We start from the raw sequence: 12,279 nt of genomic DNA, 5'->3' as shown, positions 1-12,279 counted from the left end.
TCTGTGAAAAATGCCATTGGTAGTTTGATAGGGAATGCACTGAATCTGTAGATTGCTTTGGGTCGTATAGTCATTTTCACAATGTTGATTCTTCCAATCCAAGAACATGGTATCTCTCTCCATCTTTTTGTATCATCTTTAATTTCTTTCATCAGTGTCTTATAGTTTTCTGCATACAGGTAGTTAGTCTTAATGTCAGGGAGAGGAGGAGTCAGAGAAGAGTGGGAACTAATATTTATTAACTTTCTGCCGTGTACCACTATATTACTGCCTTGTCTTTTCCACACCTGGTTCACATTTGAAAATTTGTATGTGTGCACAGGCATATGCGCTCACACAGTCTGCCCCTGTCTCTTTTGCCACTGTGTAGTACTTCTCAACATTGCTAGGTGCTTAGATGTGTATTATATCCTCAGAGGTCCTAGGATGATATACATACTCCCATGAATCATTTCCAGTTACTTATTTTTTTCTCCCTAGGGTCAACTTATTTTGTACCCTGTAGTCAGTGAAATGCAAAACATGTTTTTCTTGAATTTGTGCTCTAAACAGCTGAATGTCAAGGTGACCGCCTGGCACAGCAGTGCTCACCTGTCTTGATGCTTCCCCCCGCCGCTTGTCCTCCACCCTGCAGTTTCTCTCCCTGTCAGCGGATTCTCAGGCTGATGCCCGTGCTGCAGCTCACCACTCTCTCCTCTGCTGTCTCTCTGTCCTTCCTTCCCCTTTCTCCATTGTACTCTTATCTCTTTTCCTCTAAGTCAGATAATGTCTTAGGATAATCTTTCCAAGTTCCAATCCCACATTTTCACTTGGCTTCGAGGACAACACCTTAAGGGTGAACTTGTTGCAGGATTAAGATTTACTTCTTACCGTGAATTCCACTTCTGATCTCAAACCAGAGACCTTTTCTTTTCTTGTTTCAAATAGTGACACCAGGTTTAATACGTTGGTGATGCATCTGGAACCTTTTTTCTGAGTGTTGTATTAAAAGACGTGTAAGGATGCATGGGGATGAGAGAGAGGACAGGTGGGAACACAGGGTCCCAAACTCCTGATCTTGTCCCAGCACCCCACTCCTGCTGAGCTTCTCAAGCAAAGTTAATGGTCAGAGGACGAGGTTGTACAAATACTTACTTTATGACTTTGAGCTTTGACTCCCAGGCCTGATTCAGATTCCTGATGACAAAAGCTGGACAAAGTACAGAGCTGCTTTTGCCTGAGCTAAAATGAGCCTAGGACTGAGAGCCAATGCGGGGAAAGTGTTCCCCACCGAGGTCTAAGTCGTGGCTGTCTTCTCTCTCCAGTGGTGGAGAGAGGCCTTCTCAGGGCTGGCAGATCCTGGCAGTTATCTCTGTAGGCGTCTAGAAAGTAACATCATAATAATAGCTAATTATTGAGCATTTACCCTATGCTGTACTTTTTTTTTTTTTTTTTGCAGTAGAAACCCTTTAAATTTTATTTTATGTAAGTAATATGTGCTCATTATAGAGAAATTAGAAAACTCAAGTAAGCTAAAACAATAAAATAAAAGAACACTTACAAGCTCACCAGCCAGAAGTAATCATTTATAATTCTCTGAACTATTTGTCTCTATCCATTCACAAAAATGAGTATTTTACACGTGGCCAATTCACTTAATACAATGCAAATGTCTTTCTCTGCTAGTAAATGCCAGTGAGCACACTGTTAAGCCATCATTTCTAAGACTGCGGTAGTGTTCCGCCGTGTGGATGAGCTGTCATTTATTTTGTGCTAAGTGCTTTAAATATATCACCAGTTAATCCTCACACTCAGTGAAGTAGGTACTGGTAGTGTTCCTACTTTTGCAAATGAGGAAACTAAGACACATCGATATTAAGAAAATTGCTCAAAGACAAGCAACTAATACATGTTAAAACTTGAACACAGATCTGTCTTGAACCCAGATCTGTCTTGTGCTGTGCTTTCAGAAGACATGGTTTTCAAGAAAGTGACCCGCACCTCCCCTCCCATCCCCCCACCAGCATTGTCATCTACTACGGTGGGCTGACTATTGAAATTGATGATGATGTGCAGATAGACTGGAGGTTGGGGAAACAGAGAGCAGCCTTCAGCTCCCTTTGGAAGCCATCCTCCTCTTGTCTTTTATCCCATCCCCAGATAGTCATCTTCAAGGCTTATGCCCCAATTAATTCCTCTTTTCAGATGTCTCAGTGGTCAACGCAGGCTATATGCTGCTCAGGTCAAGTTATACGTAAGAATTACAAAGTGAATGTTAGATTTAATGATGAGAAGGTTATTGATGACTACGGTGAGAGCAGCTTCACTGGGGTGGTGGTACAGCAGTGTGCAGTGGGTTAGGATGAGTGGGAAGTAAGAAGGAAAAGACGTGGTGAGTGTTGGTAGTTTGGCAGTGAAAGTGAGTGAGAGAACAGTAGCTGGAGGGTGGGATGTGGCTTTGAGGGGGAGAGGCTTTTGCAGAGCAGGGGCTCTAGGTGCGTGGGCTTCAGTAGCTGTGGGCTCAGTAGTTGTTCGCAGGCTCTAGAGCTCAGGCTCAGTAGTTGTGGCGCACGGGCTTAGTTGCTCTGCGGCATGTGGGATCTTCCCGGACCAGGGCTCGAACCCGTGTCCCCTGCGTTGGCAGGCGGATTCTTAACCACTGCACCACCAGGGAAGTCCCAAGTCATAGACTCTTTTTTTTTTTTTTTTTTTTTTTTTTGTGGTACGCGGGCCTCTCACTGGTGTGGCCTCTCCCGCCGCGGAGCACAGGCTCCGGACGCACAGGCTCAGCGGCCATGGCTCACGGGCCCAGCCGCTCCGCGGCACGTGGGATCTTCCCGGGACCGGGGCACGAACCCGTGTCCCCTGCATCGGCAGGCGGACTCTCAACCACTGCGCCACCAGGGAAGCCCTTGTTTGTTTTTTAAGGGTGAAAGAGACTTGTTTAAGTGCCACGTGGCCATTGTTGGTGGAGAAGGAGACTGTGGGTTGAAGGTTGGAGCGTAGGATGGAAGCCTCTGAGGAGGTGGGCGGAGAGTGTCCCTGGCAGAAGTGGAGGGAGGGAGTGGCCTCTGATGGGGGAGGCATACTTTTTCCATTGTTTCTGGAAGAAGAAGGGAAGTGGTTTGTTTTTGTTTTGTGGCAGGACGTTGAGGGGTTCTTTGCTTATACCTGCAGTTTTCTCTATGAATAGATGATGAGGTCTTCGTGAAGAGTGAAGGGGGAGGTTTTGAAGTGGGGCTTAGAAGCTTTCAAAACTTCTACAGGCTTTGCATTAACTCACGGAGAGTCGACTAAGGAAGTATGGGGAAAATGGGGAAGAGAATTGACTAAGGAAGTATCAGGAGATTGCTTGACAGTGTTGAGGGTCCAGTTGTAGAATTTATTGCTTCAGTCAGTGTGTTTCCCTGATTTTGTTTTTCCTCCAGACTGTGCCTAAGTCTAGAAAAGCAGGCAGTAGGTGGTTGCATTTTTGCCAGAGTTGTATGAATGACAGTGTGGAAGGGGCATTTAGGATGTGGGCAAGTAAGATGCTGAAGTGATGGTTGGTGGAATTGATGCTGAGTAAAGAAGAAAGTAAAGACAGGAGTGGATGGATTGTCAAGAACTGTAGGTCCCGAGGCTGAAAAACCAGGGGTACTGGGAGATGGAAGAGTCTGAAATATAGGAGGGGTCAGTTAGAGAGGGAGATGTCTGAATTTCTGCGTGATGACAAAGTCTGTGGAGAGGCTGTGGCAATGGAGTGAGGTGTAGTTGGCTTAGAGGCGGGTGTTGTGTGTGGGAACCACCTGCGTCTTGAGGGCACCCAGATTATGAAGCCCGAGAACGAGGTGCTCTCAGGGGAATCAGGAGAAAGGCCAGAGGTGTCAGCAGATGACAGGCGTGAGGAGAGGTGGAGATGTCTATAACCTGATGGCATGAGCCTCAGAAGGATTTTCAGGGGTGGGAGGAGTGGTGTGGAGGGAGCAGGATGTCCACAGCCACTCTTGGTCTTGGTCTTAGAGGTTTGTGAAATGCAAGAACACCAGCAGCTTTCCACTTGATGGGACAGCAAGGGGGCTGTATTCTCAGGGGAGAGCCAGCTTTCAGAATTTGAGCAGGTTGAGGAACTACAGGACTTTATTACTTACGGAATGGGTGTTCCAGAGAGCTGGGTGGGAAGATCTGAGGAGGAGGAAATAAATGGAAGCTCGTTTCAGAAGAAGGAGGCCAGAAACCTCTTCAGCCTCATTCTCAGGTGCTCTTAGAGCTACAGGGCTTTGAAACAGAATGGGATTAGCTGGCTACTATTTGGTAAGGGAAGAGGTTCTTTTTTGGGGGGAGGGGTTACTCAGACTTGTTAGGATCCAGCTGTGGCCTGGACGGATGGCATTGCTGACAGAGACAAAGCCTCTCTAGAGTGAGGTGACTGTAAAATCAACTTTTCAGCTGACTGAAAATTCTTGGGGAAAGCTCCAGGCCATAGTCACTGGGCCCATCAGCTCCTAGGGAATGAAGAGGAGTTCTTTTGTGGGAACAGTGAGGCCCAGGGGACTGGATGTGCTCCTGGGGGATTGATTTTACTGTGGCTCCGTGCTGGGTCTTCCAAAGTATTAAACTTAACAAAATTTGGCAGTGATGCCTAGAGATGACCAAGGAGATATTCACAGGGTGCAATGGTGAGAATGAATAATCTTCATTACAACTCTTGTGCTCGGTTACCTATTTGTAGATCTGACTTTAGGTGTGTACAGATGACCTTATTATGATCGTTGTGGGGCATTCTAGAGTATGGAACACAGTAAGGAAGGACACAGAACAGAACTGTAAAGTGGTCGCCTCTGATTGTGGAATTGTGGGTGTGCACTTTCTTTTTTATTGTTTTGTTTACCACAGAGACTAGAAAATAGAGATAAACACTTATTAGTACTTTATTTTTCTTTCCAAGTCAGACCCTGAATTTCACAGAGGAAAATTTTATTACAGACTCATAATTGGGGTTTTATTGGCCTGCATATTTTATGAGCATTGTATGTCTTATAATGGACTAGATTTCTTTCCAGAAATTCACAGTAATGTCTGTGGCCCAATTTTAACAAGTGTGCAGAATTCCAAGGTGCGTGCGTTTTGCTAGCCTCGTTCCCAGCTCTACTTTTTCTCTCTGTCCTTGTTTTTCTTTATCTTGCTCACCTACTTCTAATTTATGTCATTTGATCATATTCCACATATCACTCTCTCTTTTCTAGAACAAGTGGTGGTAAAAATAAGTAAAATAATTATCAGGTCAGAGAGTGTGAGCATCCTTCTCTTTCATGATGGGTTTTCTTTTACGTTATTGCTTTCCAAAGCATCAAACAAATTTTACTGATTTATTAAATCCCCTGTCCTTAAAGGAGCTGTTTTAAAAAATGAGTTTTTTATGTGTGTGACTATAAGTATTGTATGAGAATGTTAGAAAGTTTGGAAATAAAGTTGAATGTAAAGTTGTCATCATTAAGTCCTAGATTTTTCTTATAACTTTTTATGTCGAAAATTTCAACACCAATGAAATCATAAAATATGTATAATTAATTTTGTATCCTGCTGTTTTTTCTTAAAACTATTACTGAAGCATTTTTGTCATTAAAAATGTTTTTACAGACATGATTACTGATAACCATGGAATAAATATACCATAATATCCCTGACTGTTTTTTATTGTTGGACATTTAGGTTGCTTTGAGTTTGTTATTTTAAATAATATTGCAGTGAACATCATGATACAGGTATCTTTGCCACAGTTAAAAAAGTATTTTTTAATGATAGATTCCTAGAAGTAGCAGAGCAGCAATTTTATATATATATGTATACATGTATGCCATAAATAAGGGAGATAATTCAGGTGAATATTTTCAAAAGCTTGCAATGAAGACAGACTTCTTATCAATGACACTAAAAGTAGCAACCATAAAGGGAAAAAATGGATGAATTTGACTATATAACAGCTTTAAAATTCTGTATAATAAAAGCCATTTGGCAATTATGATAGGTAGATCGCTATAAAGAGCTTTCTCACAAATATAAAAAAAAGACTTCTCACAAAAGAAGAAAAATATACAGCCAACAAACACTTGAAAGGATGTTCAACCACGACAGTCATTAAAGAAACAAAAGTAAAACAAAGATGACATGTTATTTTTCAGTTATACTTCCATCAAAGATAACCAGTATTGAGACTGTATGCTAAGAATATAAATCAGTCTATAACTGGAAACAATTTGTCGATTAAAGATACGTATACTCTTTCATCTTTCATGTATATTCTTTCTTAATTTCAAGAGAATTATCAGTGATGTTTACCGTAGTATGGTTTATTGATTGAAAAATTGGTAACAACCTAAATGGGGATTTGGTTTAATTATGGTATCTCCATGTGTGTTAAAGATGATTATGTAGATCTGAACTTACTGACACAGAAAGATGTCCAAGATATATCAAAGAGACATAGAAAAATATGAGTGACTGTGCATAGAAAAAAACATGGAAAGATATAAACCATAATATTAATTGCATTTATCTCCATTTAGAGGGATTATGGCTGATCTTTTATTTTTTATTTCTTTAATTTTCCTGAAGTTTTAAAATAAGTGTGTCGAACCTAAATAAATAGAAGGGGAAAAAAAGCAGTTGCTCGAAAGTAAAATTGGTTACAGCAGAAACAAAACTTGTGTTTTATCATACATACTGCTTTTTGTAGTTACCAAAGATTGATTTCAAAGTTAGAGTAGAAAATGTTACATAGACTATAATTTAATGAAGTGGTTTTGCAAGCCATAATAAAGAGGAGCAACCAGTGGATATCATGTGACAGAAGAGGACAGAAAGTAGAGCCCTCTATTAGTTCTGTTTACAATGAAAATGAGTTGCATTCATTTGTCACCCTTCAAAATCGACCTTTCCTGAGCCCATAATCATCGACAAGTCCCCAGACAGAATCTGCTGAGGGACTCCGTGCGGTCTTGAAGAATGTCCCTTCCAAACTGCCTCCTTACTGTTGAGGAAACTGAGGCTCCAGGAGGCTTGGTGGCATCTCAGGGATGCTAGGACTGCTCATGCCCCTGCCTCAGGAAAAGTGCCAGGCTACTGCTGCCAATATTTCTGTCACCCTTATGCCTAAAGATTCATCAGTAGTGATTTGGATTTAACTATTCTATTTATTTTTTTCCCTCTCTCTGCCTCTCTCTCTCTTTCTGTCTCTAGTTCTAAAATGCTAATTCCTTTGGGGAGTCTTCTAATAAATCACAAATGCCTAAATTAAACAAATTTCCCCATGTCTTCCCACCCCTACCCCTGCATCATACGGGAAGGTTGCGTTTCATGGGCGTATGCCGGTGTGTGAAACTTTGAAAAGGGGAGAAGAGGCAGAAAGAGTTAGTTGGGGTTTAGGCCAAGACTGAGTCCTTTAACTTCACAATTTTGCTCAGACCGTGAGCCTGGCTTCTGGGATGGATGAAATCATAATTTTTGATGCCAAAGCTGTTCACTGGCTGCTGCTTTGATGGATGACTCTTGTTCATGTGTTTTTTTTGTTTTTTTAAGTTACTCTCCTTTTAAAAAATTAATTTTTTGGCTGCATTGGGTCTTCGTTGCTGTGCCCGGGCTTTCTCCAGTTGTGGCGAGTGGGGGCCACTCTTCATGTGGTGCGAGGGCTTCTCGTTGCCGTGGCTTCTTTTGTTGCGGAACACAGGCTCTAGGCACGCGGGCTTCAGTAGTTGTGGCACATGGGCTTCAGTAGTTGTGTCACGTGGGCTCTAGAGTGCAGGCTCAGCAGTTGTGGCGCACGGGCTTAGTTGCTCTGCGGCATGTGGGATCTTCCTGGACCAGGGATTGAACTCGTGTCCCCTGCATTGTCAGGCAGATTCTTAACCAGTGCAACACCAGGGAAGTCCCTTGTTCATGTGTTTTTAAGATTTTCTTGGTTCCATGGATTTAAACAGACTTTTGGCTTGAAAGATTTCAGTAAATTTATAAAATGTAGTTTGAACCATTTTTATCTTGTGCTTTAACCTCTGAGAACTGTGACCGTCATATAGTCGGTACCCTCACAGGGAAAAATGGCTTATCTGAGACATAATTTTGGTTTGGGCAAATTAATGTATAAAAATCCTGCTTTGGTATAAATTAATTTTATTTAATATTGGTGTTTGTTATCAAAGTGTTGCAGTCACATTTCAGAAAACTTAAATTCAGGGAATTTTTTTTTTTTGCAATACAATGATATTTTACAATTATTTCCTTCTAGATTTAAAAAATCATCTAAAATACAGTATAGTTTCAAGCTTATGGACCTGGCAGAATATGGAAGAGTGGGCAAAACCTTTTCTGTTTTCATCTAGTCTGGTTCCTAAATGAGCAGGTGATCTGTTATCTCTACTTTTTGTTTGTTTCCCCTCTGCCTTTGGCAAAACTTGTCAGCATATTTAGCAGAAGGTGGAGACTTTTTTTTTTTTTTTTAACAGATTCACAGATTTGGATTCAGTAGCAATATCCTCAGTGGAATTATTCTGCTAAAAGAAATTCTCAGAGTTAAACTTGGAGGAAATGAATCAAATGTTTCCAAGCACAGTTCCGAGGGCTAGTTCCATTTCCTGAGATAGGGGGAAATGAAACCTCAACATTTTCATTCTAGATCCTTGAAATTTTTAACTGGACCCCGTGGCCCGGACTTGTCATTCCGTGTTGGTAAGCCCTGCCATTTGGCTGGTGCGTTTGGTGGAAGAAAAGTGTGTTCTTGCCCATTATTCAAAGAGAGCTTTTTTCCTTCCATTCTGCCAAGGTATGCTACTCTTCCCTTACCCTGATTTTGTTCCACTGTCCTCATTTGCAGAGTACTCGGGTGGAGTTTGACCTGCCAGAATATTCTGTTCGTCGAAGATACCAGGATTTTGACTGGTTGAGGAACAAACTGGAAGAATCCCAGCCCACTCACCTCATTCCCGTAGGTACTAAGTCAGTACAGCTTGTTACTCACTTTTCCTGCGTTCTCTTTCCTGACGGTGTTCACTCAGCTCTCACCCTTTAAACTATGGATGAACTCTACCTTACGTTTCATACCAGATTCACCCATAAATGTACATTTTATGGATGCTGTGTAATACAGTTCACCTTTTGGGTTTTGATTTCTGATTTGCTCTACAGTATGCTGGTTTCTTGGGTGGGTTGGGATAGATTTTCACTTTTATTATAACAATCTTTTGAGGTATGGAGAATCCTAATTCGCATTTGCTGCCTCCTTAAAGACTGTCTGTTTCACCCTTCCTAGACTCCCTTCTTGCGGTTTGGATAGCTGCCCCCAGGTGAAGAAAGATGTCTCAGATTACAGCTGGCTGGGCTTTCTTTAGACATGGGTAATTCTGAGAGCAGGAATCTAGCACACAATCCACTCAACCACAGTTTTTCCTTTAAGAAAACAAACCAAAAGCCAGTTAACTATTTATTGAAGAAGCATACTATTTTTCTGTTATTTTAGCTGCACATTTTAAAAAACAAAACTAGAGCAAATAAGATTTAAAAGACTACTTAAAATCAACATATGTATTGAGTACTTCTCTACTTTTTTTTTTTTAAGTATAAATAACTGTTTAGACCTCAGATGTTTCTTGGGCTTCGGGGCTTTAGGGCAATTTGGGTCATAAAACTCTTCAGCAGGGCTTTATCTTTCAGTAAAAACCTTGGCTGGATAACTTCTTAGCGCTGCCAGTTTTCCTGCTGCCACTGCATCTTCCAGTCTTCCCCTCATGGTTGGGAAAGGCTGAATATGCTGTGAACACGCTAGCAGTTTTCTTCGTTTTCACGGCAGAAGTGGCCACGTTGCTAGTGCTGTGTTGGGGATGATGGGTCTTGCCTGGGGCTCCATTCTTTCTCAGGGAAACCCGCCCCCCCCCCATCTATTCCCTCTTCTCTCCAAGCCTGAAGTTTTGCTTTTCTGTCTTCTGATCACTTAAAAACATGCCAAAAAAGAAACTATAGTTTTAAACAGTTGGAACTATTCCTTAAAATCTTAATTTGGCAAAATTGGCAGCTAGTGAAGTTTTTAAAAACAGACTTTTATTTTAGAACAGTATTAGATTTACAGAATTATTGCAAAGATAGTACAGCAAATTCTCATAGACCCCCACACCCAGTTTTGCTTATTAGTATGGTGCATTTGTCACAAATAATGAACCAGTAACGATACATTATTATTGACTAAAAGTCAATTATTCAGATTTCCTCGTTTTTTTGCCTAATGCCCTTTTCCTGTTCCAGGATCCCATCCAGGGTAACACATTACATTTAGTTGTCATGTCTCAGTCCCAGGCTCCTCTTGATTGTGACAGTTTCTCAGGCTTTCTTTGTTTTTGATGACCTTGACAGTTTTGAGGAGTACCAGGCAGGCATTTTGTAGAGTCCCTTCATTGAGATTTGTCTGTTGTTTTTCTCATAGCTAGCCAGGGGTGATGTGTTTTGAGGAGGAAAAGCACAGGGGTAAACGTACCATTCTCATTACATCATATAAGGGGTATATACTATCATCCACAGTATTTATCACTGTTGATGTTAACCTTGATCACCTGACTTGAGATAGTGCTTATCAGGTTTTTCCACTGTACAGTTACTCTTTTTTCTCTCCCTCTTCGTACTGTACTGGAAGGAAGTTGCTCTTTATGTGTATGTAGCCCACAGTATGCATAAGGGGAATTATGCAGCACTTCCTGGCAACTAGGAGTATATGAAGTTCGGTACTTAAGGACCAAAGGTTAGACAGCGACACCTGCTGGTGAAACATAGTAGACTCATGCATAGACACTGAAGCCAGAACTGAGAGAATGGAAGTCTCCAGAATGCCCAAGGTGGATCCAGAGTATCTTTAAGTCTGGTTTCCTATGGTCTGGGTAAAAGCAGTGAGTAGAAGCATCTAGAAACTTAAATTTCTTCATAAATTCTTAGTGCATATCTGCATTGGAGAGAGATTTAATGTAAGAGAGGATCTCTGACTTAAACATGAAAGTCAGACTGCAAACAAACTTTTTTTCCCCCCAAAGAAATTCGTCTTACAGCAACTTTGCTGGGAGGTGTCTGTTATTAATAATCGACTTTGGTCCTTTTACTAGGCCTTTTTACTGCCCTTGGGAAGGTGAAGGGTAATAAGATAGACAAGGGACTCCTGCCCAGGGGAGTTAACTGTCAGATGGAGACCCAGTAAACATGTAACATAATTATTGTTTAAATTGTCATTTCTTTTTTTTTAAAAGCTTTATTGAGGTATAATTCAGTGTACCATACAATTCACCCTTGTGAAATGTACAAGTCAAGGGCTTTTAGTATATTCATAGAGCTGTGTAAACATAAGCACAACCAGTTTTAGAACCTTTAGAACCTTTTCATCACCCCCAAAAGAAATCTCTTACTTCTTGCCTGTTGCTTCCAAATCCTCTATCTTCCCCATTGCCTGGCAACCACTACTCTACGTGTCTCTATAGATGAGCCTATTCTGCACATTTCATGTAAGTAGAATCTTACACAATGGCCTTTTGTGACTGGGTTTTTTTTGGTAGCATAATGTTTTCAGGGTTCATTCATGTCGTAGCAAGTGTCAGTGCTTTGTTTTTATTGTCAAGTAACATTCCATTCTATGGATATATCATATTTTGTCTGTCCATTCACCTTTGATGGACATTTGGGTTGTTTCCACTTTTTGGCTGTTATGAATAATGCTGCTATGAACATCCATGTGCAAGTTTTTGTGTGGACATATGTTTTCATTTTTCTTGGGTATATACTTAGGAATATAATTGCCGAATCATGTATAACTCTATATTTAACCTTTTGAGGAACTGCCGGACTGTTTTCCAAAGTGGCTGCATCATTTTACGTACGCACCAGCTGTGTATGAGGGTTCCATTTTCCCCATGTCTGCATCAACACCCGTTATTATCTTTCTTTTTGATAATAGCCACCCTAGTGGGTATGAAATGGTATCTCTTTGTGGTTTTGATTTGCATTTCCCTGACAGCTAATGATGTTGAATTTTTAAAAAATATACCTTTATTATCTTCCTTGGAGAAATATCTGTTCAGATCCTTTGCCCATTTTAAAATTGGGTTGTTGTCTTTTTATTGTCGAGTTAAAATGGTTCTTTATATAATCTAGATACTAATCTCTTTTCGGATATATGATTTAAAAATTTTCTCCCGGGCTTCCCTGGTGGCGCAGTGGTTGAGAGTCTGCCTGCCGATGCAGGGCACACGGGTTCGTGCCCCGGTTCGGGAAGATCCCACATGCCGCGGAGCGGCTGGGTCC

At 41.2% G+C, this 12,279-nt stretch overlaps 1 protein-coding gene across 7 annotated transcripts in view; it reads left to right on the top strand.

Moving 5' to 3' along the window:
- Positions 1–12,279, top strand: part of SNX30 (sorting nexin family member 30) — a 127,642-nt gene that overhangs the window by 47,786 nt on the left and 67,577 nt on the right. For all 7 annotated transcript variants that reach the window (XR_003681138.2, XR_003681139.2, XR_003681140.2 and 4 more), the window contains exon 3: positions 8,825–8,935. Coding sequence is in view for 2 of the 7 variants with exons in the window: in XM_028493636.2 (XP_028349437.1) it covers positions 8,825–8,935 (111 nt within the window). In the remaining 5 variants the exon portion in view is untranslated. The remainder of the gene's footprint in view (positions 1–8,824; positions 8,936–12,279) is intronic.

The sequence above is a fragment of the Physeter macrocephalus genome, chromosome 9 (assembly GCF_002837175.3).
Source record: "Physeter macrocephalus isolate SW-GA chromosome 9, ASM283717v5, whole genome shotgun sequence".
Lineage (NCBI taxonomy): Eukaryota > Metazoa > Chordata > Mammalia > Artiodactyla > Physeteridae > Physeter > Physeter macrocephalus.
Note: the sequence above shows the minus strand (reverse complement) of the source record. Positions and strands in the feature narration are given on the sequence as shown.